General features: G+C 39.4%; 1 protein-coding gene across 4 annotated transcripts in view; it reads right to left on the reverse strand.

Annotated features, from left to right (window-relative positions):
• The window catches only part of LOC126183548 (uncharacterized), a 363,013-nt gene that overhangs the window by 40,331 nt on the left and 295,405 nt on the right, over nucleotides 1-27,277 (reverse strand). For all 4 annotated transcript variants that reach the window (XM_049925624.1, XM_049925623.1, XM_049925622.1 and 1 more), the window contains one exon: nucleotides 14,628-14,805. In XM_049925624.1, the coding sequence (XP_049781581.1) occupies nucleotides 14,628-14,805 (178 nt within the window). The remainder of the gene's footprint in view (nucleotides 1-14,627; nucleotides 14,806-27,277) is intronic.

Here is a 27,277-nt window from a genome sequence, read left to right on the forward strand (position 1 = left end):
CTGGCACCACAACCCTATTTCTAAAAATCAAGTCGCTTATACAATCCAACAGCAGTTATCACTAATTGTTACAAGCAGGGATGACCTAAGGGTACAGAATGGTTGAAGCTGCAAGGTGGCAGCATATTGGTAAACAGTACAATATGTGATAGTTCAAGAACAACTTTCTATCTTCTAGCTATCATAACAGGAACTACAATTTTAAACATAACATGTCCTCTTTAGGTTCACTCACAACATCTTCAGTTTCATCAAATTCAATTTGAGAATCTGTAGATTCTTCAAAAATCTGTGATATTTCTCTGTCAGTAAGTGACTGAAATACATTTTCAATCAGAGTTGTTTCTAACACTGGACTAAGTGCCATTGAACTGGAAAGAATACAGAACCAAAGGAAAAGGAATTATTGTTGAGACCACTGCTGCTGTCAACCAAGAGAAATATAATGTCCATTTGTTCTAAGGCCATGTAATGCTATTATTTGTGGAGTAAGATGACCATTGTGGGAAGTCACATCTACTACCAAGTGGGGGAGACTTTATGACCACCTCCCTTAAATTTAAATTTTCTGATTAAGCTTAAACAAAAAACATAAAACAATAATAGAATCTGGAAGAACACTTGATAAACACAATAAATATTTTTACAAAACTTGAAAAAATAAGGTACCTGAGTAGATTTCAATATTTTCAAAAGGTGGGCATAAAGTACCCCCCCCCCCCCCTTGGTATTGCGAGGGTTTAGTCTCTGCCCTGGCACCAAAGCAAGTCTGGGTGCCTTTCGACTAGCCCCGCAGCCTGCTGCTGAGGCTGGAACATTGTCAACACAAACAGGATGAGGGCCAGACTGTCGCAGTGGTCAGCTGATTACACCCTGTCCACATATGGCACTGTGTCACTGCCATGGTCTTTAGAATCAAAAATGATGTACTACCACAACAGGGCAAGCCGAACAGCCATAAATATCACCCACTCCAGCTATGAAGTATCTGTAATCGTGAGCAGCCAGCTCTGAGAAGTACAACTCCCACCAGTCATTGACCCAATCTGGGTTATTCAATCTACTTCTTGATACTGCCTCCATGAGCTGCTGACCTGTATGCTGGGCCTCGTCCTTTTGCTGCCAGAAGCTGAAATGGTGCCTTCCAGTTGGGAGCCATTTACTGGCTGACTTTAATGAACTTGTGGGCACCTGTCTGGGAGTCCATGGTTTGCAACCCACACTCAGCCACCACCTGCACCTACTTGCTGCTGAACTGCCACCTACTCTGCGTGTACACGCTCTGCTGCCGCAGGCTTGCATCCGTGGACTGCTCACACTGCATCCTTCATCGTGGGTCCTTGGTCAACAGTTGGCTTGGGTGCCTCCTGCACCAGCCCCACCACATGCTGTTGACTGGTCACACGTGTGTGAAACGGTGCTCCTGTCAAGGAGCTGACTTGGCTTCTACACTATGACATGCAAGTCTGGCCTGGCAGCTCTGTGCACTGGCTGCATCCTGCTGCAGTGTGCTGAGCTAAGAAAGCACCACCATCCAGGACCAGTCATAGTGCTGAACACTAACTGCAGCAAGACAAAGCCTTTGATTGCTGCACAAATTCTGATCAATAAACTTACTGCCTCTCTGAATCTGCAATGGCCAACAACCCAGCTCTATATACCATCTGCCCTGGAAACCATGCTGCAACGCTTTCCTGACCTGCAACGAGGTCAATGAACACTCAACTCATCTTGACACTGTTGCAACAGGTACTTAAGCCAGCCCCCACCCCCACAACACACACACACACACACACACACACACACACACACACACACACACCAGCTGAATATGTCTGTGCAAAATTTTTATGACAATGAAAAATTCTACTAATGTTACTCTCATCACTATTGTAGACATTTGAAGTGACACTGTCACTGCTGTTGTTTAGCAACATGATCGTTTCCAATAATGAACACTTATTTTATTTTTATTAATTTCATCCTGCCTCGCTTTTCCATGATGTGCTGTGTGTGACTAACTACTTTCTTCCAGTCATCAGGGGTGACTTTCCTAACAGCTTCAATGCAGAGGGCCTCGACTGCAGACAGCATTTTTTAATTGCTGGAAATGTAATCTGTAATATGTGTGTGTATAAATTCTGTTGGGTTGAAATGGCTATGACAACATGGCAGACTAGTTACTGTACGGCCAGTATGTTTTTGTCAGCATGTCGATTTAGCATATGGGGATCTGTGTTATATGGCAGGATATCAGAGCCTTTTAGATTTTAACACTTATTTCAAGTGTTGATGACACAAAGGCTAGTCGACTCCTACTTTGGCTCTGGCATGGTAGGCATCTTGCCCATAACAACACAATGGATGGGAGCATTATCAAAAACAAATGTTGATGGCGCAGGCACATAACACACAAACCCTTTCTCTCAACTGACCTCATACGGCAATCTCCTAGCCAAGAGTGTGACATTCAACACTTCCCCCCAACAACATTTGATGAGACAGTCAGTAAAAATTCTTCTGGGTTTGAGACCTCATTGTCAACTATAAAATTCCAACGTTTCAGCAACTGTCGCAAGGCGCCTTTCTCAGAGTGTACTTACATTTAACGTTTGATGAATTCGCTTCCGAGATTTTTCAGCATCTCACAGCAGTGTAACAACAGATAACAACTGTTAGACAAGGGAAACAAAATCTCAGTGCACTACTAACAATCCCACAAGATAGCAAACTGCCTGGCACTACCACATAATACAAGCACGAAGTGTTATAATGGTGGGGGTTGAAAAGCTGGCAACTGAAAGCGGTTGCTGTAGCTACAGGGACAGCTCATGGGACAGGTTGAATGCAGGTCATGCCTTCCTCGGGGGCCTCTCCACATTACCACCTTAATAGCTGTAACTATGAAAGTAATTCTGAACTATACACAGCTACAAATATTTTGACATGTTTTAACACTCTACCACATATAAAAGAACACCATTCCAAAGAATACCTCTAGTACACACTCGCTGCAGATCACTGTCTCAAACAATCAGGGACAAATGATAACATACACTCTTCTAACATATGGGTGCATTCCTCCACATCCATCCTTGATGAAATTTAGGCAGTCAATCCCAAACAGAAAAGCTTATCCTTCCACTTTGCACTATGGCCACATAGCAATTTGGAGGAAAGTGAGTGTTATCAGGTCCTCAGAGATGGTCTGTCATTCTCACATGAACATGAAATAACATACCTGAACACAAAGTACCACAATATATATAGGTGATGTCCTTATATGACATATGCGATACAGCAGGCCCAGATGAGTATAAAAATATGAAACATTTCTGTCAGACCATACTACAATGTCCTAAAAGTCTTTACCAGCTGGGAGGAACTGGAGGTCAAACACTACGTGAGATTCTTGCTGAAGAGATGTAATGGCTAGTTTAATTCCAGGCTTTGGGTGATGGAAACCAGCAACATGAAAGTGTCAGAGGCCAGTTACTCCACTCACTGCCAGATGGAAGTTTCTGCCCATTTCTGTAGTTGACACGATTGGATTCTCAATGATAGTACCTAAAATGACTTAATCTTGGCCCCTGGCAGTTACTTTGGGACTTTTTGTTTTTTGGCAAGCATAAAGACTTCCCTCACCCTCTTGCTGATATCTTCTTACCCACACTTTTACAGTTGCTTCCAAGACACCAATTGTTTCTGAAATACAAGTGATCAAGCAACCCTATATTCACAATGATTTGAAAAGAACACCTCCCCATTGAAATCATCATCCTGATAGAGCTGCTGACATAATTCAAAGGTAATAATACTTGAGGAAATCTTTTACTGCAATACAGGAATAACGCGCTTGTGCAGATCATATTTACTCATAAATCCCAGCAAGGAGGACTATCCACAGACGAAATTACAGTCAATTGTCACCAAAAGCTATTTTTGATTGTGGCGGTAGAATAAGCTTTGTGCCGGGTTGTGGAATGGAGAGTTGTACCTCCTGAACTCTAAGGAGGGTCTTCGAGATCACCTTTTACAAGATGATTGCATAAAATTTCACTGAAAGCTCCACCTCAGCATTATTTGTTTTTTAAACTCATATCCTGCAAAGCATAGCAGATCATGACTGGTTCTAACAATGCATCATATAATATATAAGAAGAATCAAACTTTAGTAACCCAGTCACAAACTTGAGAATGCAAAGTAAGTGTTGTTATTACAAGTGTTTGCAAGTATATCTTAACTCTCCCAAACATTCCTGTAGACTCTCACATGCTTCATTCAATGAGAAGATTATTGCACTTTATGAACTAGTACCATGAAATCCATTCACCACTGAAGTATTTTGAACTTAAGCTCTTACAATGAATGATAACTGCAAAGGTTTCTTCACATGGGTTGATTCTGTACCTCCACCTAACTGTGTATCATTGTTATGGACACACTGCCCTGAGAAACAAACAGTGTACAATTTGGATATAATATTTTGGCATTGCAGGAGCAACAGTTTTACATATCATCTTAAATGTGTAATTGAACTAGTCCTGCATGCTGTCCAAGTCATCTAAAAGTGTAAGTTAGGTTACGAGTACTCCAATTTTCCTTCTTAACTTTTATTTCACTGGTTCACTTTTTAAAAGTGTTCTGCCTGGTAGATGGAGTAGACGAAAAGACTATAATGAGATTTTAAGCTGCTGTAAATTCTCATTAAATAATTTCTGTAGGAGCTGTTGGACAGTTCATAGCAATGAATGCTAAATAATTTGAGTGGACACTTATGTTAAGGGTGGATCAAACATGGTAATCAAGTACTTCTATGGACCCCCAGTCTCAGGAGCTGTAGTGGCAAAACATTTAAGGGAAATCTTGTGAAACTCATACATAAATTTCCTGATTATGTTGTATTCATAGTGTAGAGCTGCTACTCAGTCTCTGAGCAAAAGTTATGAGTCTTGAGCAAAAGTAATAAGAAGTAGTGAAAAAGCCACCATGGACTGTTGTGTTAGCAGCTGCAAGCCAGTAGCTGCCAGTGTGGCAACATGTGGATCACAATAACAGCCATGTACGTGGATTGCAAGGTGGAGATAGACGAGTGCAGCAGTAAACTCACTGTACAGTAGTAACCACATGAAAAGCGGGGTGATGTAACCACACCAAGACAAGTCTCTTGCTATGGGTGACATGATTAGATGCCAGTTTGTGGTGAAACAAATATTCCACCAGACGCACGTGAGTGAGTTTGAATTTTCAGGCAGGGAGCACTTCTTGATGTCACAGATCAGCAGTACCACCATGATGCCACAGCTATGCCAGACAATGTGACAATTGGGCTCTGCTATCAGCAGAAATGGGTTCGAGACTGATCTGTGTCTGTCGCCAGCACTAAACCCTTCACAAGACGCGGTGCCACACAGCCTCACCGACTTGCCATCAGCGCCTCCTGCTTCTGACTCTGAGTTCCTAGTGGGACTTGGTGCCTCGATGCCAACCGCTGTCTAACATCTGTCAGAGGTCAGAGTCATACCAAGCATACAGCCATCTCCACGCACCGCCATAGTAATGTGTGCAGAACAAGAGGCCACTAGGCCTCCATACCCCCCAATGAAAATAGCGGACCACTGACGTCAATGGCCATGGCCTCTAAATGCTGCTGACCTACCAAGGGCCTGCTGTCAGCATCACAGGGCACCAGACCAGCATCTAGGGAAGAAGCTGCTGCCCATATGTCAGCTCTAGGCAGGGAGAGCAGAGAGAGGATCATTCGCCTTGCTGAGTCGCGACATGTCATATACTTAAGTTAAATAAAGCCATTATTTACTGTCAACAGTGTTTTAACTGAGTCCGTCACCACCACCACCACCACCACCACCACCACTTACCTGTAGGCAGACTCTTCAGCAGTATTACCAGGAGATTTTGACCTATCAGCCAAAGACTGGCAGACTCGAGTTATCAAAGCAAGTGGTATGATCAGGAATTTGTACAATATCATTCTGAATGTGAGACCTTAACTTTTCCTGGCGAACTGAATGTTCAAATAACTTATGGGTTTGCTGCCGAGCGACGTCATCGATCACCGCTGCTATTTCGACAGGAGCACACCCCGCCATTCTCAAGGCACTATTGCAAGGAGGAAGCAATGTACAAGGGAATTTAATTATTAACTTTCTGCACTCTTCCAGTTAGGTATGATTTAAACCATTTGAGCACTGTCCCATTAATACCACAGTACTTGAGCTTATCTAGAAGTATTCCACGATTTACACAATCAAAAGCCTTTGAGAGATCACAAAAAATCCCAACGGGTGACTTCCGGTTACTCAGAGCATTTAACATTTCATTAGTGAAAGTATATATAGCATTTTCCGTTGAAAAACCTTTCTGGAAACCAAACTGACATTTTGTTAAAACTTTATTTTTACAAAGGTGTGAAGCTACTCTACAATACATTACGTTTTCAAGAATTTTGGATAAGGCAGTCAGAAGAGAGATTGGGCGGTAGTTATTGACATCAGACGTATCCCCTTTTCAATGCAGTGGTATAACAATGGCATACTTCAGTCTATCTGAGAAAATACCCTTCTTCAGAGAGCTATTACATATGTGGCTAAGAATCCCACTTATCTATTAGGAACAAGTTTTTATTATCCTGCTGGTGCCTTGCTTCTTCTAGTGAACATTTAGATCCTATTTTCTCTACAACATTTAAGAAACGATTATTCAAAATGTTTTCGACTTCCAGCTTGTTGTTTGTCAAGTTTCCATTCGCTTTGATGGTAATGCCGCCGTCCTGTACTCTTGGTTGCCCTGTCTCCCTTGTAATAATATTCCAAATTGTTTTGAATTTGTTATCAGAGGTATTAATCTCAGACATGATCCACATGCTTCTGGACTTTTTAATAAACTATCTTAATGTAGCACAGTAGTTTTTATAATATTTGGCTGTTTCTAGGTCATTACACTTTCTTGTTGTTAGATACAGTTCCCTTTTGTAGTTACAAGATATTTTTATTCCTTTAGTAAGCCAAGGTTTTTTGCATGGTTTCTTATAATTAGATTTAACTACTTTCTTGGGGGAACAGTTTTCAAATTCTCTTACAAGTGTATCATGAAGTAAGTTATGTTTTAAATTAGCATCGGGTTCATTGTACACCTCATCCCAGTCTAACTGCTGAAGATTTTCCCTGAAATTTATAATTGTTGAGTCATTAATTAAACACACAACTTTGGAGGGTAGTTTTGAATAACTGAATGGAGCTGCGTCATATACTGTAACTAGCGGAGCACCATGATCAGAAAGGCCATCCTCAACAGGACAAGAGTGTATGTTTTTAAACTTATCTTGGTCTATAAAAGTGTTATCTATCAATGTGCTGCTGTCCTTTACTACCCGAGTAGGAAAATTAATGACAGATGTCAAATTGAAAGAACCAAGCAAGACTTCGAGGTCATTCTTCCTATTACACTCTTTCAGTGAATCAACACTGAAGTCCCAACAAATAATAATTTGCTTTCCCCTAGCTGACAGATAGCACAACAAGGCATCCAAGTTTTCCAGGAATAAATGAAAGTTTCCTGAAGGGGACCTATGTACTGTTACAATTATAAAGGAGCCCTCCTTCCGTGTAAGTTGACAGGCAAATGCTTCTATATGTTTCTCTAGACAAAACTTTTTCATATCTAAGCTTTTTACACAGCATCCTGGCATTGTGCAGTGTGCATTTAGTTGTAACAAGGTAAATGTACAGAGAGTGTGTGAGTGTGTGTGTGTGTGTGTGTGTGTGTGTGTGTGTGTGTGTGAAAGCTAGCCAAGTTTTCAGTCTTGTTTCCGTGTTTATCAGAGGCTCAATACATCTACTATTTGGTGAGTAGTTAGCTTTACTCCCACATTACTTGCATATCTGCATAGCAATAATTGAGTTATCACCAGTTACTTCAGATTTTTGTTGCATCTCATAAAACATTTACATTTGCTTGTGAAATGATACTTCAGAGTTGGTGAGCATGCCAGAACATGAATCTAAAGGGTTGGGATTCTATCATAGTTACTCTTAAGATATTTTTTTTCACTTGTAACTCATTTTGTCACAGGCAACAATTTGTATGTGGGGAATGACGATAAGGCATACATAGGTTTGAAGTCAATGTAAGTAAGTGACCAGATAAGCAAGCTAACAGGTAGAGGAATGGAAGAGTATACCAGCTCCAATAAAATCACGCCACAAAAAGCACTGTGGGGGACATATTTACTTTCTACTATCCAAAGAAATGCTGCTCCCCCACATGTTACAGTATTAAAATCCTTCCTAGAGGTTAACTGCCGAAGCATTCGGAACTAAGCGCCAGAGTTTGAAACACGCCTAAAAATAAATGGTATTCAGATAATACTTGGTATCAAAGCCTGAAATTAGTAGCAGTGAAACTTTTGGGGATGATTTAAACGTGCATAGAAAAGATAGGCTAATGGGGAATGGGTGTGGTATATTTGTTGCAGTAAACTAGAAACTCAAATCCATCAAGATAAAAATTGAAACTGCATGTGAAACTGCCTGGACAAGACTCAGTATCAAGGGTGGGCAGAAACTTAAAATCTGATCTTTCTATTAACCACCAGACTCACCTCCCAATGTAAATGAAAGTTTTGCAGAAAGACTAAATTCACTAGTAAGTAAGTTCCCCAATCATACTGTAATCATCAAAGGAATCTTTAATCATCCCCAACAATCATCTGGGAAAATGAAAGTATTGTAAGCGGTGGGAATGAAAATATATCCTATGAAACATAACTAGATGTGTGGTGTCACCGCAAGGCACCCACTTGATAGGTTGTAGGCTTCAAATCGGCCGCTGTCCATCAGTACAGATCGGACCCGCGAGTCGCCACTGTCGACGCTAGCAGACTGAGCATCGCCACTCAGCTGGTCTTACGAGACAAGCTAGTGCACTAGCCAGCTCCACAGCCGACTTGAATAGGAATGGTTCACTTGTTATAGCTTCAGGGGTGGGGGGGAAGGTGTTTTGTAAAAAAAATTTATGTGCAGTAACATGTACACTGCATATTTTCGTATTACAAAAGTATAGTTTTGAATTCCACCAACAACAGCAGGATAGCTCGCAAAGCACTGAATTTGAGATTGTGCTGGACAAGACGCTTTTGTCAGCCAGTCACAGTTCACGTCAAGCGCTCTTGTCAGCCAATGACAGCAGACTTTGGAGCATAGGACACGTGATGTAATCAGCCAATAAAAATATTACTGTTATGTAGTGCAAATACACAAATAAGAAAATTAATGGTTTAAATTACAATACATACAGTATAGCTGAAAGAAAAGCTAAGCTTTCACATGTAATATTGGCTGTCAAAAAATTTTTGCTGTCCATAGGAAAGCCAATTACATCTACATCCAATGGATATTCTGCAAACCACATTTAAGTGCTTTGCAGAGGGTTCATAATAATTATCTATTATTCGAGGGAGGGAGGGAGGAGGGGGGAGGGAGGGAGGGAAGGAGGGAGGAGGGGGAGATGGAGTGCACGTTTCAGGGGGATTAGAAATGAAGACGAGAATAAAATGTATTAATTTCATGTGAATAAAATCTCCAAACTCATAATAGTAAATTATGTATAAAATTTGCCTTGTGTTGCGTGTTACATTAATGGTTTCATTTTGCATGAGAATGAAACTGTTAGAAGTATTGGATAGGTTTGAAAATGACTGAAATTAAAGTAAATGGAATATTGTTGGTTTTGAGGTGAAAAGCAGGAAAAGTAAACTAAGAATAATTACTTGTTTTTTGATGTATTAGTTGTGGTCAGTTATATTAATAGACAACATTTTATTGAAATTAAACTTGAAGAGAATGACAATCGTCATTTCCAAACAAGGACAAGGAAACATTTTCGTTCTATCCTTTTAATAACTGCTATTTAAAGAAGAAGAAGAAGAAGAAGAAGAAGAAGAACTTCAACCCTAAGTTTGGTTAAAGTATCGGAGAGTTTTACTAAGTATGGCCTTGTAAATGATGGGATGCTCTTGTTTTCTTCTGAGCTTAAGAACTAACTTACTCAGCCAGCTGTATGGGAACCAACAGTTCAACACATACTCAATACCAAAGTTTGCAATTTTTCACACACAGTGATGAAAAATAATTCCTTCAAATAATTATGGATCAAACCTCAGCTGTTTGGATCTGAAGTCTGGTATTTCCCACAGACAGTCCTAATCACCAGGGTATGCTGAAAAACAATGCCTCAGAATTTGTGATGTGAAAACTCTTGAAGCTTTTTTTAATGAAATAAACTATATTAAAATTCTACATCCTTATTCTTCATGTCTCCACACACATTTCTCAACATTGTCATCCTGGCAACTACCTTGGGGCATGTTTAACAATTAAGTTTAGGATCGAAGTTTTCATTTACCTCTCAAAACTTTTCGATGTGCCCTCTGACAGATGCATAACAAACCCCCAGAGACCAGTCAAGCTTGCCCCACGCTTTTTCAAGCACGTCCAGAGTTATCACATTTACTATTGCTGCTATACTACTTTGCAGTTCACCCAAAGTTGATGGAAGGGGTGGTGCATAGACAGATAATTTTACAACAACACCCCCTCCCCCCCCAGTCAAAAAAGTGTTCTCACAACAAACACCTTTTTCCAAAAATTTCACAAGACACGTGAAGCTTTGGAGAGTCTCTCTCATGCTTGACAATGGTATGGGGCTACTTTGTTTCCCATATTCGTATGTTGTGACAGTTCACTTTTCCACTTAAATGGAACATAGCCTCATCACTGAACACACAAGATGAATGGTAACTGTTACCTCACATTTCCACAACCAGAATGAATTCACAAAACTCTACATATTGATGTTTATCAACACTATGAAGGGCTTGCAGCAAGTAAATCCTCTACAGTTTGAAACACAAACATTCCAGCATGATGAATAGGCTTCTTTACACCAACGACCAAAGTTCTGTCGATTGTGCTCTACACCTTGAACAACCTGTGGAGTTCTCCTTACATAAATGATCTCTTTCTTGAAACTGTTGGTGTATTTTGAAATAAAGAGGTGCAGTGACACGCTCACAACGAATATTATGCTGCACAATTGTAACTGAATTGAATCCGTTGATACAGAGAATGCAAACACCTGTTATTGCTGTGTTACTACACTCTCACCTTGCAGCTCACCGAGTAACAAATACGCTAGCTGCACTAGGGACATCTCTACTGCCAACAACATGAACAGTTTTAGATTTAAAGTGCAAGTTAAAAATCACCCAAAGTTTCTATCTTCATATATTCTTTGCAAGTACGAAGGTCTTGCTGAACAAAATACTATAGATCTATAGCAACAGTGGGTTGAGCATCGGATAAATAATTATCATTGACTCTCACGCTCTGTGTAACACCCTGACAACTGTGGATATTTCCTTTTGTCAGTAATTTGCTTAATTAACACTGGTATATAGTTGTGACAATATCACAACTTTCTGGTGGACACACAAGCACATTTAAGAGGTTCAGAAAACAAGTAGGTGAACCATCATCTCGTTACATGCAGAATTCATGCATCAATTAGGGTCATATACACTACAACTGAATATGAAGTAAATGATGCCAGAAATATTTAGTGAAATAATTAGAAGGACTTATCTATTAACGGTATTCATCCCTTCATTGATTCCCTTTAGAGGTTTGTCAATTACAACAAGAAATTTTATTAGGTACTTCTCTGATCAGGTTCAGCACCACAGCTGACACTAATTTTGATGATTAATGAAAACTACCATTTACTGTGCTATGATCAGTTTTGTTCTTAGAACACTTTCAGTTTGCGGAGTTGTGCTACAGTCATAATATAAATATTCTTGTTGTTATATGTAGTGCTGAAGCCCAAATCCAGAAACAAGTATCCACGCTGTGCCTGCCTGACTGCCTGCCATACTTAATGATTAAACTTACACTGATCAGCCAGAACATTTATGAAAATTTACCTAATAGGCAGTATGTCCACCTTTGGCACAGATAACAGTGGAGATGCATCATGGCATGGAACATGGAAGCAGTGAGGCCCTGAAAGATTGCTGGAGGGAGTTGGCGTCACATCTGGGCACGCGCGCACGCGCACACACACACACACACACACACACACACACACACACACACACACACAAAGTTAGCTAATCCTTGTAAATTCTAGGAAGAGATGGGGTGTGATGAGCTCTGATGCCTCTTTCAATCACAGTCCAGATGTGTTCAATAGGGTTCTGATCTGGTGAGTTGGGCAGCCAGCACATCAATCGGAACTCACCTTTGTGTTCCTCAAACCACTCTATCACACACCTGACCTCTGGACATGGCACATATCCTTGTTGAGAAATGCCACTGCAGTTGGGAAACATGACGCCATGAAGGGTTGTATGCGGTCTGGAACCTTGACCATCTTGGTGCCTTGCACGAATTCCACTGGACCCATGGATGACCAAATGAATGTTCCCCAGAGCATAATGAAGCCGCTAAAAGCTTGTCTCTATCCTACAGCACTGGTGTCAAGTTGTTCCCCTGGAAGAAGATGGATTTGCATCCTCCCATTGGCATGATGAAGAAAGTATCAGGATTCATCAGACCATGCAACGCTCTACCACTGCATCAACGTCCAGTGCCAATGGTCATGTGCCCATTTCAGTCATAGTTGCCTATGTCTTGGTGTTCACACTGGCACATGCATGGGTCATCGGCTGCGGAGGCGTTTGATGCACTGTGTGTTCAGGCATACTGGTACTCTGCCTGGCATTAAACTCTGATGTTAGTTCCACTACAGTTTGCCGTCTGTCCTGTTTTACCAGCCTACAACATCTAACATCTGTAATGAGGAGTGCCTGCCCAAACACATTACGTCTGGACATAGTTTCACCTTGCCTTCTCGATGATGATGATGATGATGATGAAATGATGAGGACAACATAAACACCCAGTCGACAGGCAGAGAAAACCCCCAACCCAGCCAGGAATCAAATCCGGGACCTCTGCTCCTTGAACAACTGATAGGTCATGCAGTTTCCAAAATTCTCATGCTGAGCCATCACAATCTGGCCTCGGTCAAACGCAGATAGATAATGCGCCTTTCCCATTCTACAAACAATGGAGAATCCAGGATGGAATGTAACAATGTAATGAAAAGCATAGTTGCTACTCACAGTATAGCGGAGATGCTGAGCCACAGAAAGGCACAATAGAGAGACTGTCAGAAAGTTAGCTTTCGGCCAACAAGGCCTTTGTCAAAAATAGACAACATACACACGCACACACACATGACCACTGTTTCTAGCATCTGGAGCCAGTCGCCAGAGACTGTGGTCGTGTGTGTGTGTGTGTGTGTGTGTGTGTGTGTGTGTGTGTGTGTATTTTTGACAAAGTCCTCCTTAGTTGAAAGTTAACTTTCTGTCAGTCTTTTCGTTGTGCCTTTCTGCGACTCGGCATCTCTGCTATATTGTGAGCAGCAACTATCCTTTTCATTATACTGTTACATTCTTTATATCGACAGTAGATCAGTGGTCACAATGTTCTGGCTGATCAGTTTATCTTATCCATAGGTTATCCTGGACATTCACATCTACCATAATGATAACAACTGCCATAACTATTCTTAGACATAACAACATTATTAAAAGCCCAGGTAAATACAATATGACATATTTAGCAGGTCAAGAGGGGGTGCGGGGGTGTTTGGACCTAATGACCGTCATTCATAAGGGGTGACCAGTGGGAGACAGGTGGAATGGTGACATTATGACTACAACCACAGGCAACCTGGCCTTAACGTAAAAAGGAAAGGGTCAGATAGGATTTAATATCAATTTCATGGTACAACACAGAAAATCTAAAACTGGATAGCTGATCATTCGCTCTGTTATCCTCCCAAATAGGAGTCCAGTGTCTCAATCAATGTGCCCCTTTGCTTGGTGAGGCTATATTATACTGTCTACTACATTGTGGTGTTCCACAGACCCCCTCCCCACAGCAGAAATTTAGGATGCCACTAAAATTACACTACTATCACAATCTACAACTATATAATTAGCTGCAAGATTTTCTGTATATCGAGGCATTGTGGCTGTCAGAAATAGCTATCTGACAGATCCATGCATCGCACAAGTTCCGTATGTCTACTCATACTAAAATCGAAGACTTATAAAATTATACAGAGAGATATTTGATAAGAAATTAAAGAAAAGACTACTCTGTACTGTTTGATACAAAAAAGTGATCATGAAAATTGGTATCCTATTATTTTTGCTGGTTGGGTTTCCTCTACTACCCATAATGCTCCAAGCAAATCTGTGAAGAAAACATGTCACAGGTGTTTGTTAAGAAATGCTGATCAGTTGATCTATCACACTACTATAAACATATAGGTTCCAAGAAAAAAATTAGACATGCATACCTGAGAACTTAATCTGTTGACTTAAAGAAAGCAAAATATCAAAGTGATTTCATCTGTGATTATACCCCTGAAGATAACAGTGCAGGTATTAAAAGTAATCCAAGCAGGAGAAAGCTCATTAATGAAGTACACACACTTTGGAAGCTGTCCTGTCCAAAATTTCTTGATAGCTTACCATTACACCGCATTTTCAAAATCCCAAGCTTAGTCAGAGGTCCACTGACAACTTTGCCAATTGGCACAATGCTAAGTACAGCTTGGAAAATTATAAGCATTATTATTCCAACAGCCACTTGAGGAATCATTAAAAGCTGCATTTGAAACAATACTTCAAATTTTGTTGGGTCCGGTACCTGATAGACAATGAAAAGAGCAAGTTAATGAATTTATATACAATTACAAAGACATTGCTCAAAATGCAACAAGGTAATCCCTTTGCAAGTGCTCCCTGCTAAACCCCTAAAATATTTACAAAGTATTATATAATGTGCACATCACATTTGGATTTTTCAACTATTTTAGTTACTAATTCATAAAAATCAGTATATAAACCTTGCACCTTATACATCAGACACATGTTTAGAATTGATACTACTGTTTTCAAAATGTAACACAGAAAAGGAAATAATCACATGAAAAAGAAAAAAAAGTTATGAGGGTAAGCTTAGAATATAAAAATAGAACTGAAGTGTGAAAAACCAAGAAAGTTTCATCAAGTAATAGTATAAAGGTACTGGGAGACTGACACACTGACCAACATTATGCATGCCTGGATAGCTCAGCTGATATAAGAACAACCAAAGAAAGGCAAGGGATCAGGTTTGAGTCAGTCAGGTCCACTGTCTTAATCTGACAGGAGTTCCAAACATGAGAAAGCTTATTTATTTACATCAATGTTCATTAGAAAAATGTGATTTCAAATCCAGTATTATTTCCTTTACACAGTGATTAAGAGATGTACTTTCTTGACAATGATTTACTTTTCCTATCATCTGATTTTCTTAAACAGTATGACTCTTGGCGTGTCTGCCTCAAGAATAGCATAGCACAAGAAATCCACAACCATGCTGTTCAGTGTAGCAGATACACAGTTTGTTAATCTGGCATTTGGAAAATACTACAAAAAGTGCTATTATTTGTTTACTGAAATTTTCAACCAATCAAAACTTCCACAGTGGAGTATTACTGAAACCTGTGTAACTATAAAGTACACTGCTGGCCATGAAACTTTCTACAGGTGTGTACAGGCACTTGAAACTTGTGTTGAACAAGCACAGTCAACACATGTAGTTGCAAACTGAAATAAACTGGAAATGATTTGTGGTTTGAGTCTTAAGTAAGGTCTCTCCAAATCAAAGAGTCTGCACGAGGAAAAGGTTGAACACCACTCCTCATGCTATTATGAAGCAGCAATACCTTAATTATCTGAGCTTTTAGAGGCATTCTTCGAGTAAACTGCAAGCAGTGTAAGCAGAGAGTACATTACAAAAGCCCCAATAACACATCATGCAGATATCAAGTCACAAGACAACAAAAGTTCAAGTCTATCAGTGGCAATAAACAAGATGTCCCAACTACACAAGAAGAAGAAATGACTGGCACACAGTACTCATTGTGTGTTATAAATGTCTGCCAGACAGAGTTGGTCATCTTGGTTTTAGGAATCATCTGTAAGCTTGGAGCTGCTGTGTCACATTTATAGTCCAGTGAAACTGTCAGAAGATGCAAAAGGTGGGGTAGAAGATTTTATTTTTTTTAACTCGTTCATATTGTTGGAAAGGTTAGAAAACCAAGTTTTGCCAACAACATTTCTCTTGGGAAAACTTTCTGCAGTCAAAAAACTTCGAAAATTTTGGACTTTTTTCAGTTTTTTCAAAATATCTCAGTTTCATTTGCTCCTATCGCTTTCACGTCTATTTTCTTCTTTAAAGAGCACAAAATTCTCTACAAATTTGATTCTTACCATTTTTTTTTACTCCCAGTATCTAACGCGCTACAGCGCGTCAAAAAATACCAATTTTTCAAATTTCGAGCAAAGTGGCAAATTACCTAATTTTTGAACACTGTTATTTCAGTTTCTATTTGTGTAGTATAAACATATTACTCATCATGTTATTCATTGGAATTTACCATCTCACTCTGCTGCAGGGCCAGGACAAACAGCATCATATTCAGTAGCTACGAACACATTCACGTCGGATTGCGTGAAGTTTGTGTAACAATAAGTAATACGATAGTATGCAGGTGCCGTACATTTTCTACCGTTGATTGATGTTAATGATCAGTTATAAGAAAAAGTATGTAGGAATTGTTCTTTAGCGGACAAAAGCGCATTTATTCTTTGGCGGGCGGAAGGCGATTATCTCTGGTGATTGTTCACAGCGCGCTGACAGCTATTAGCACACAACAATAAGGGTCCTACAGTTTGCAGTCGCTTCCATTCAGCATATGTTGTGGTGCTGAAAATGAGTATTACTGACATGAATTTGTGTTTCATTTGCGAAAAAATGAATACTGCCTCGGGCATGGATATGTGTGATGTCATTAAGTTAGTTAGGTTCAAGTAGCTCTAAGTTCTAGGGGACTGATGACCTCAGAAGTTAAGTCCCATAGTGCTCAGAGCCATTTGAACCATTTTTTTGCGAAAAAACTGTGGTTAGTGGTGGACGCAATGTGAAAAAGAAAGGACTGAGCACACTTATCGATTGTAGTGCTAAACGCAGGGAGTCTGCTCACACCCGTTTTTTGAAAACGCTCAGTAAGTGATGGTGCATGAAGCACACTACAAGAAGTACATTAATGAGAGAATGATAGCAGCTAGACTTCGACATCCTCAGGAACCAACAGGTGTGCTACGTCGGTCGCAGGGAAAGGTCAGTTCAATTTCAAAGAGAAATGCTTCTTATGTGGAAAAGGGAATTTTGGTAACTTTTTAACCAAGCAGTTAAGACTGCCATATGCCAAACAAAATTTTGTTTACAAAGTAATGAAATTGGAAGTGCAATCGACAGTATTAGAACAGGCTAAACGACGTGCTGATTAATTTGGTCAACAAGTGATAGAGCGGATTCAAAATGTAAATGATTTGGTTGCTGCAGATGGGTGGTACCACAGATTTTGCTACAGAAAGTTCTTTCACCGTGTTTCAGCTACTGGACAGAAACGAGGTTACCGACTTTCAACACAAGTAGATGAAGGCATGGAGGCTATATCTGCCTACCTGGAAACCAATACGGAAGAATATCAGTTTTCTATGGACAATCTGTTACAGCAAATACCCACATCACCTTGTCCTGATATTCGAACTGTCAAGGCTCGCCTTTTCCAGAAATATGGTGACGATGTGGTGGTAGCTGAAAGAGCTTCAAAGCCAGCAGTCGTATGTTTCAAGAATGTTGGGCACCAACTACTCAGTGAAAATTGGTACACCAAAAGAAATTCAGATCCTCAGCAAGAAAGACTACGAATCGTCAAAGCCGCTGCAAATATCATATTAGATGATATAAGATCAGTAGTGTACGATGTAAAACAGTACCCTCCCTCTGATAATTTTTTATGTGATGTAGAGTCTGTCATACCAGAATCTGTAAGATTGCTCTTTGAAACTATAATTTTGAAACACAAGCGGTCACATTTGATCACAAGCAATCTGTAAGATTGCTCTTTGAAACTATAATTTTGAAACACAAGCGGTCTCCCAGAAAATGGGGGAAAATATGTGTTTCTCTTGCTCATGCACTCATAAGTGCTGCGAGGCCACGTTCATTTATTTCATCACTTTTGACTGCTATTAGTGCATACTTGTACCAGAAGTTTGGCTCAAAACATCTCATCCTGGTTTTGTCTTCCCTTATACGGAAGCTGCCCTATTGGAAGTGTCTTCAATCCTTCATCTTGACAACGAAGGGACGCATTTTGCCAATTTGTGTTTGATAATGCAGATTTCAATGTAAACACCCTAGATGGAACTGGTACTTTTCATGCAATAGGAGGTATAATGTGTGTTACTCCTCATGATGCATTGCTTCCACAGAAAAATATTAAAAAGTTGAATCATCGTCCCTCAGCTCAACTTGTTAGTGAAGCCAGATAAAATGACATACAGACATTCCACAGAACACAAGTTGGAGGGCTGAAGGCTATAAAAATTGAAGATTTGGACATAATTGCTCCTGCAAAAGGTGAGATCGTCATCTCAACAGCGGAAATTACGTGGTTATATTGTAAATGGTCTCAGACTGCAGTTGTTTCAGGATGGAATGGTTACATGCAATGCTCGACGGCAGGCAAAGAATATGAACGTTCTAAAATAAAGTGGCTTCCATTTCTTAATTCATCACAAAGCCATTATGACACCATATATACTGCTCTGACGACAGCTAGAGATGCATGTAAAAGACATAATCAGACTGTATGCTTTGTCACATTTGATCAGCCTCTGTATTGGAAGGAAAGGGATATTGTGGAGATTCACCTTCCTGAATTGCATAATGTGGAGGTCAGACTTGGAGGTTTCAATTTCCTTATGTCGTTCATGGGATGTATCGGTATGATCATGGGTGGAAGTGGACTGAAGGACTTATTTGGTGTAATATTCACTGAAAACAGTGTTGAATAGATTTTGTCAGGACATGCATATTCTAGGGTTGTGCGAGCACATTTATTGTGTCACCTTGCTTTGGTCTGTCAAGTGTGGGATCACATTGAGCTAACAGAAGATGAACGTGGGATATTGAATGACTTGTCTTCTCCTTGTGGTGAGTCAGAACTGTCAGTTGGCCAGGATACCAGTGTTCTCAGGGAACAAGTCATAAAAAATTTTGTAACTGCCCTGAAAACGATGGAAAGTAAGAGACCCACAGCAAAATTATGGGTTCAGTACTACAAGATGGTCACTCTCATGAAACAATTTATTGAAGCGGACCGATCAGGCAATTGGAAACTTCATCTTGAAAGCATGCGAAAAATGCTTCCCTACTTCCATTCAGCTGGACATTTTATGTATGCTAAAAGTGGCCACCTGTACTTACAGGATATGTTGAGACTCGAGGAAAAAATGGATTTATCAGAATATGAGAAGTTCACAACGAAAGGACATTTTACAATCCAGCGATCAGAAAAGTATTGGTCAGGGGTTCCTTCTGACATGACTATAGAACAAACATTGATGAGAACCATGAAGAGTTCTGGAGGACCTACTTCTGGCCGAGGAATTACAGATAGTGTATTAACCAGATGGACATTGGGTATGATTCACATGCAGAACATTTGTGAAGAAATTGAGTCGTATTGCAAAGTGAGCGCAGTAACATCAGACCAGCATGTAGATGCAAGAAGTTGTCGCATCGAACGAGATGGCATAGACTTGCATAAGCTGCATGATTGGTTTTCAGTGCACCCTCCCTTCCCTGAAAGTGATTTTTATAATGTCTATCAACAGTGGTGTTGTCGGAAGGGAGGATGTTAATTGTCATATGTGTCACGAAGAAGGGGGAAAAAGCATGAAAATAATAGTTGGTGACAATTTCCACGATGTAAAGTTCCGTAGAAAAGATAAAGTTGTGACTCTCCTTTCTGCGTTCAATTCTGTAAAATCTGGGAGCACTAAAATTACTCCTGTTGATCCGTTAACTCTTTTCCAAAGGATATGTTTAATGAAACAAAGTGAAGAAGAGTTAAAAGCCTTTCTGAAATATGAACTTGCTCCTTACCCAATGTCCTATTCTCAGAAAAAGGCATGCGAAAAGGAACAAAATCTTCATTCTACAATGCCTTCGTTCCAGTGGAAGATGTGAAGTCAGGTGGACCGGGTAAATTTTTTGTCATTGATGGAGGGTACCTTATCCACAAAGTAACTTAGACTTGAAATGTTTGCTTCAAGTCAATAGCCCAAAGCTATGTTTCTTACCTGCAACATCATTTTGGATCTCAATTTGCTATTGTATTTAATGGGTATCCATGTGAGGGAGGCAAATGTAGCACAAAGAGTGCTGAGAGGATTCGTAGGTCCAAAACACATTCTTCGATTGATGTTGTGGTTGAATCAGAGATGGTGAACCAAGTCCCTCAGGACACGTTCTTGTACAACGAATGAAACAAGATGCGTTTGATCACACTTCTTAAAAAGGAATTTCTGGAGTGTAGCATTGAACTTGACCAGGCGCAAGAAGATGCTGACGTTATGATTGTAACATCTGTCATTTCAAGAACCAATGATTTTGGAAGTGTTGTCATTGTAGGAGAAGATGTTGACCTGCTTGTGCTCATGACCGGTTTGGGGCAAGACACTGAAAACTCATTTTTCTTAAAGCCAAGAAGAGGAAATGCAGAAGACAAGTGGTTTTCCACTGCATCTTACAAGTTTGAAAGTGAATATATTCTGTTCACTCACGCCTTTAGCGGATGTGATACAACATCCGCTTTTTTTGGTCAAGGAAAAATTAAGTGCTGCAATATTGTTGCGAAAAATGAACACCCAACCTCAGCACTTTGCACGTTGAATAAACCACATGCTACCCGTGAAGAAATAATAACAGCAGGAGAACGGGTTACTATCGCATTGTATAGTGGAGGTGTCAGCAGTTCCCACACACTAGACCATTTGCGGTACCAGCTATTCGCCAAGTCTGCCACAAAAAGCAAACTGAATCTTGCACGGTTGCCACCTACACAAGATGCTGCACAGCATCATTCACTGCGGACTTACCAACAAGTCCAAAGTTGGATGGGAAACTGGAAACCTCTTGAGAAATGGGGCTGGAATCGCAGTGTTCACGGTCCAATGTCCGTTATAATGAGCCAAGATCCAGCACCTGAAGCACTTCTTCACATTGTTTCATGCTCATGCAAGCTGAACTGTGGCGGAGCGTGCGCCTGCAGAAAAGCGGGTTTGAAATGCTCTTCAATTTGCAATAAATGTATTGGGGTCAACTGTGAAAACATGCCAAAATTTTTATATTAAGACAGTGAAGATGATGTTATGGAGGATGTCGAGGAAACCGCTGACGAAATCAACGAACTTGCTGAGGCTGACTCGCTGTTTAAAGAAGAGGTCAATCTGGGATCAACTCTATGTACAGACCCTGAATCCGTAACTCAAGGTATTTCTGGTGACACTGAGGAACCTGGCCCATCAAAACGTTGAAGTGATGCTCATATCTGTCTCAAGTGCACTAAAGTGCGATATTACAAGTATTACATACCCAGAACTGTCAACATTTTTTAGTAACTGACAATTCATTTTAATTGTAATAAAGCTACTTATTTTTAATGTCCACTGTGTGGCTTTTATACACAAGAATAATTACCTACCTAATTAGGTTGGCTATTGCAGCTAATAATAGTTCAGTATCCTGAGACAATTTATTTTGTGTGTGTGTGTGTGTGTGTGTGTGTGTGTGTGTGTGTGTGTGTGTCTTAATGATGTATTTTTCTATTTATAGTTTTACAACTACCAGGGCCGAGGTGGCCCATAGTGAACTTCAGGTAGTGATGTAAGAATCACAATAGTTGGGTGCCCAGCAATCCTCATGTTGCATACAGAGAAATTGAATACCTGAAAGTGAGGTGGTAAATTCCAACATATAGCATGATGTATAATGTATTTATACTACACAAACAGAAACTGAAAAATAGTGTTCAAAAATAAGCTATATTGCCGCTATGCTCAAAATTTGAAAAATTGGTATTTTTTGAGGCACTTTAGCACCTTAGATATTGGGAGTAGAAAAAAAATGGCAAGAATCAAATTTGTAGAGAATTTTATGCTCTTTGAAAAAGAAAATAGCGATAGGAGCAAAAAAACTGAGGTATTTTGAAAAAACTGAAAAAGTCCAAAATTTTCCAAGTTTTTTGACTGCAGAAAGTTTTCCCGAGCGAAATTTTGTTGGCAAAACTCTGTTTTCTAACCTTTCCAACCATATGAACGAGTTGAAAAAATAAACTCTTCTATCCCACCTTTTGCAAGGTGTATCTGCTATTTGACTGGACTATTATGGCCACAAGGTATGATGGGGTAAGAGCCAGTGATAGGCATTTGGCACAGTGAGCCTGTAAGTATCCACTGTGTTCGAAAGACTCGTTGATAATCAAGTGCTGTTTGTCACAGTGCTATGATGATGGACATTCTACAAAAGTTAACAGAGATGTACATTCTACTGGACAACCCCAGAGTAAGCAAGCACGTTTCTATTTGGTATATATTCAAGCTAGTAGTTGTTTAATTTTATTAGGAATGTATGTCATTTAATGTCAGATGAATGAGATGCCAAAACCAATGTTACCGGATTTTCCTGAAGTCTTACAATCATATGAAATGAGAGCACCTAAGTTCACTTTCACTTCTGTTATAGTTAGTGAGCAGTGGTGAGCTACAAAAATAAAAACTGATGCTTACTGTCTTATTTAAGTTACCTCAGTCCCATATTAAGCTAAAGAAAATAATTTCCTCCACTTAATAGACATGAAATTACTTTATAAATTGAGTATGAGTACAGAAGACAAAAATTTGGCTGCTAGTCACATGCTAAACGAACAAAAAGTGTGGCTATTTTCTGACTCTATGATGTCTGTAAGCAAGAGGGGAAGAAAATTCAAAGATGAAACTATTATGATGATGAAATAATGTATTTATTAAATGTGTACTTATCATGCATGCAGTTTTCACTGCAGATCAGTTATTATGACACTACTCCGATTTCCCTTCCACTAAGAGTTTGCTCGAGTCACCTCAGTTATGAGCTCTTGTAATCTGGTCACGAGTTACCAGCACCCCCTTCCCAAACAGCTGCTAAGGTCACCAGTAACAAGCAAGCTTCATGCGAAATGGTGACTGAAGCTTCTGCCAGATATTATGTTCAACACTGTCTCCTGGAGAAGCAGCTCCTTTGCTGTTCTCCCACTGTACCTCTCCCGCATGATTTAATTTTGAACAACAAAGGACTTGCATTCAATGGAATAATAGTAGCTCAACACAATATCCGGTCTGGAGTGCCACAGGGTATTGTTTGCAAGTCTGCCTGATAAATATCGATGGATATCTCACTTCAATGTTCCGGTAGGTATTCCAATACACAGCCCTGTGTCACCCTAGAAGTATAGCAATGCCACTAATCCATGGCTGCAGGTTCACAAGCATAAACAGTTTTGCATTACCTGCAACAGAAACAATTCTTTATTCCTCTTTCTACAGCTGCTGTAATACCATTTAAAAAATTATTTTTGTGATGAGATTTTGCGCACTACTGAATTTTGAGTGTGTTTTGTGCCAGAAGTTATCTAGGCATAACATTTTATTTCCCTGAGACAATTAACACTGAATATTGCATTTTCCACTAACAGCAGTGTACAACCTAACCAGGCAGTTACAGGTCAAGTGCTTGACCACGGGCAGCCAGGGAAGAGGTAGGGAAGGGTATACAAACAGCTCACTTGAAGGCAGTCAGGGATTCGGGTTGTTGCCAACATGATCATATGACTTGGCACTTGCAAACACTCATGCTCACGGAGAACAGTTTGAACAGCCTGACCTATACAGTTTTCTCAGACACATTCCAATGTTTGCAGTAGTTTCAAGTGTATACGAGAGAGTTCATAGCTGCACCATAAGTAAAAACTGAAGCCTCAAGACCATTGTACGTACATACTACTACTACTGGTAGTGGTAGTTTCATTGCCTTGGCTTTAGAATAGTGCCACGTATCTATCAATACAGTCATACATTACCATCTGTTACCCAGATAATAAAATGAACGGTGTTAGTTCCACACAATTCTACTTATTATATTATGAACAGTGTTCTAAAGATTTCTAATGCTAAAGTAAGTATGTTCATTACTTTCACCTTCTCACATTTCCACTTTGCTGTCTCTAATACCAGAGACTGCCATTTTCTATCTAATTTCATGAAACCTAACCAAAAAGCAACTACCTCAAGCAATACTTAACAAACAAGCGAGCTAGATTATTTGATATAACTACAATTAAAATTTTAATTCATACTATAATGCTTAATTAGTTACACACCAGGTCACCTCTGGAGCGATCTACAGCCTTTAATCTCTGTGCAAATACTTTCCCAATGCTATATTGCAAGAGATGCGCAAGAACATTTGTTGTTTGAATGGGCAGAAGGGGATACATAAGATTGAAGGAGATGGAGGAACATCTTGAAGAAAGTGTGTCAAGCACTTGTGCAATACTCATTATAATAATTTGTAAGTGTATTGTTATGTTGGAGAGAGACTTCTGTATTGAAGAAAGTCTCCATAAAAAATAATAATTTCTCTCTCTGATTCCTGACAATACCCCAATTTTTTAACCAATAATATGCATCTTGCCATTAACTGTTACATCCAAATGAGAAAGGATCATTATTATGAGTGAAACATCTTTAGATATTGCAAAAGTTACCACACCTCCTGCAGATAGAATTGTCAATCATCATTACTTCTTAGGTTCTGTAAGAATTCAAGGAATTACTCATGAAAAATGTAACAAACTGAATGAATTCTATATAAATCTGCTGAGACATTTTATTACTGTTTCCTAGTTAAAGAATTTTATGAATTATTAACACACAGAGAGGAAATAATTGTAGTCTTATATGTTCAACCAGCCTGATTTGAATCTTGCAGAATATACACGATCTCCAACAACTTTATAAATCAACCAAGTTCAAGTTTTTCCAAGACAAATTCTATTTAGCCAAGAAAACCTTCAACACAGAGTAAAACTTGGGAAACAAGTCAAAGTAATCCAATAAAAACTTTGCCAGTTTACACCTCACTCCTTTTATATTTTTTTATGGGCACTATTGGTGCTCCATGAACATGAACACTAGACTGAGAAATTTATAACATTAAGTTACAGCATCATGCCCAAATAAAATGTCATCTTTTCTGTATTGTTGCTGGGGCACTGCATCTTTTTGGCATAATTAAAAGACAGGTCTTGTCTAAGTGGATTGATGGGCAGAACTTAAGGATGGAAGTCACTTTCACATAATGTGTCACTACTAAATAAACTAGCTTGATGAAACTTGGACCACAGAAAGAACTGCTATAGCATAGCACAGAAGGTAACGGAATGAAACATGCAATGAGATGAAGTGGAATGACGCTTTGAATAAAAGACAATAATTATCCCGAAGTCATTGTGATTTATGATGGTTGTCTGGACATTACAAAGGGCTGGACATACTTCTTAATAGAGTGTACCTCACTAAAGCCCAGATTTTTAAGTAAAACACATCATTTTTTCCACACTTTGAGGAATAAGCAGAAAGGCTATACTTCATAAGACACAATGAGATAAGCAGTTTTAACTATGTCTGTCTGGGCTTTTTCTGCTTATTTTGCAAGTAAATGTTTCTGCTTATTTATTTATCATTTTTAATAAAAATATCATATTTCACTGAAAACTGTGATTTTTAAAATGCTTATATGACTCCTAGCAATCATTTATCAATCAGTGATTCTCTTTTTTAATGGTTTATAAAAATTATTTTCCAAAGACTTGGGCTTAGCATTAGTGGGTTGTGGAAACCAAATAATGTGAAACTTCATGTATTTTTCTAAAAAAACATAAACAGGAGAGTATAAGACAAATTTACATAGTGAAAAAACTATATAGCACAATGTTTTCAAGAAGTGATTTGTAATATTCAAAATATGCTAAAGCACGAAAACACACTGACGAAACCACAGACGCATTGGGACAGTTCATGCATAGTGCTGTAGTTGGTGCTATGAAAACAGGGAGCAGGTCACTTCTTAATATACAAATTCTCAACCAAGTAAATCACCCTACTGTTGCCAGACTTTTCAATGACATGACGTGATAGTGTACTGTTATTTGTCAGTGATGTTGCTCTGTATATCATTAAAGTGGGAACCAGATTAAAAATTCTTTACCCTAAATTATTTCACCTGATGTGCCTTGCTTACAGTTTACATTGTATTGCTGAAATCATCAGAAGCCAGTATAATGATGTGGATCTTCTTGTTTCTAGTGTGAAGGCAGTGTTTGTCACGTCACCAATTAGAATTCAAAAATTTTGTGACCTCCTTGCAAATTTGGCTTTACCTCCTTGGCCAGTTTTGACTCAGTGAGGAACATGGTTACATGTTGTGTCTTACAAAATGCAACACTTCAGTGAAGTAAAAAGTGTATTGAATTTCCTAAATGTGGAAGGTACAGTCAGTTCTGCCACAGTCCAAGAATGTTTTACTAAAAACGGCATCCTAGAAAAGACACAGTGCATTCATAATCATTTCTCCAAAATACCTCATATTTTAAGCAGTTGGAAGCCCAAAATAATTCCTTGGAACATTCACTTTTTCTGATAGATAAATGCTGCCAGAAACAACTGGAGTTGCAAAACTTGTGTTTGTGAAACTGAATCAGGCACTAAGAGAAAAAATACATCTGGTTACAAAACATTGAGTCAAATTTTTAAAAGCCTTTCTGGTGAAGAAACAAATATTGAAGAGGAATTTGCCAAAGAAGAGCTGTAGTACGTTTCACATGTATCTGAGACATCATACGATGCTGAAAGAAGATTTCCACTGTATCATTCTTCACCAACAGATGCAGGATGGCACTGCATGCTCTGCAACATGCTCCTATGCTGGGCACAAAGCTGGGAGGGAATTCTTGTGGTAGGAAAGTTGACAATTGCTGGATGGTCATTGGTGCATGTGGACATGCTGCAATATGTATGCCAAACACATTCTACAAGTGCTCCATGGGATTTAAGTTGGGGGGAACAGGCAGTCCAGTCCATTCACCGAATATCCTCTCTTCCACCTGCACAGTTCGATGTGG

Source organism: Schistocerca cancellata, chromosome 4 (assembly GCF_023864275.1).
Source record: "Schistocerca cancellata isolate TAMUIC-IGC-003103 chromosome 4, iqSchCanc2.1, whole genome shotgun sequence".
NCBI lineage: Eukaryota > Metazoa > Arthropoda > Insecta > Orthoptera > Acrididae > Schistocerca > Schistocerca cancellata.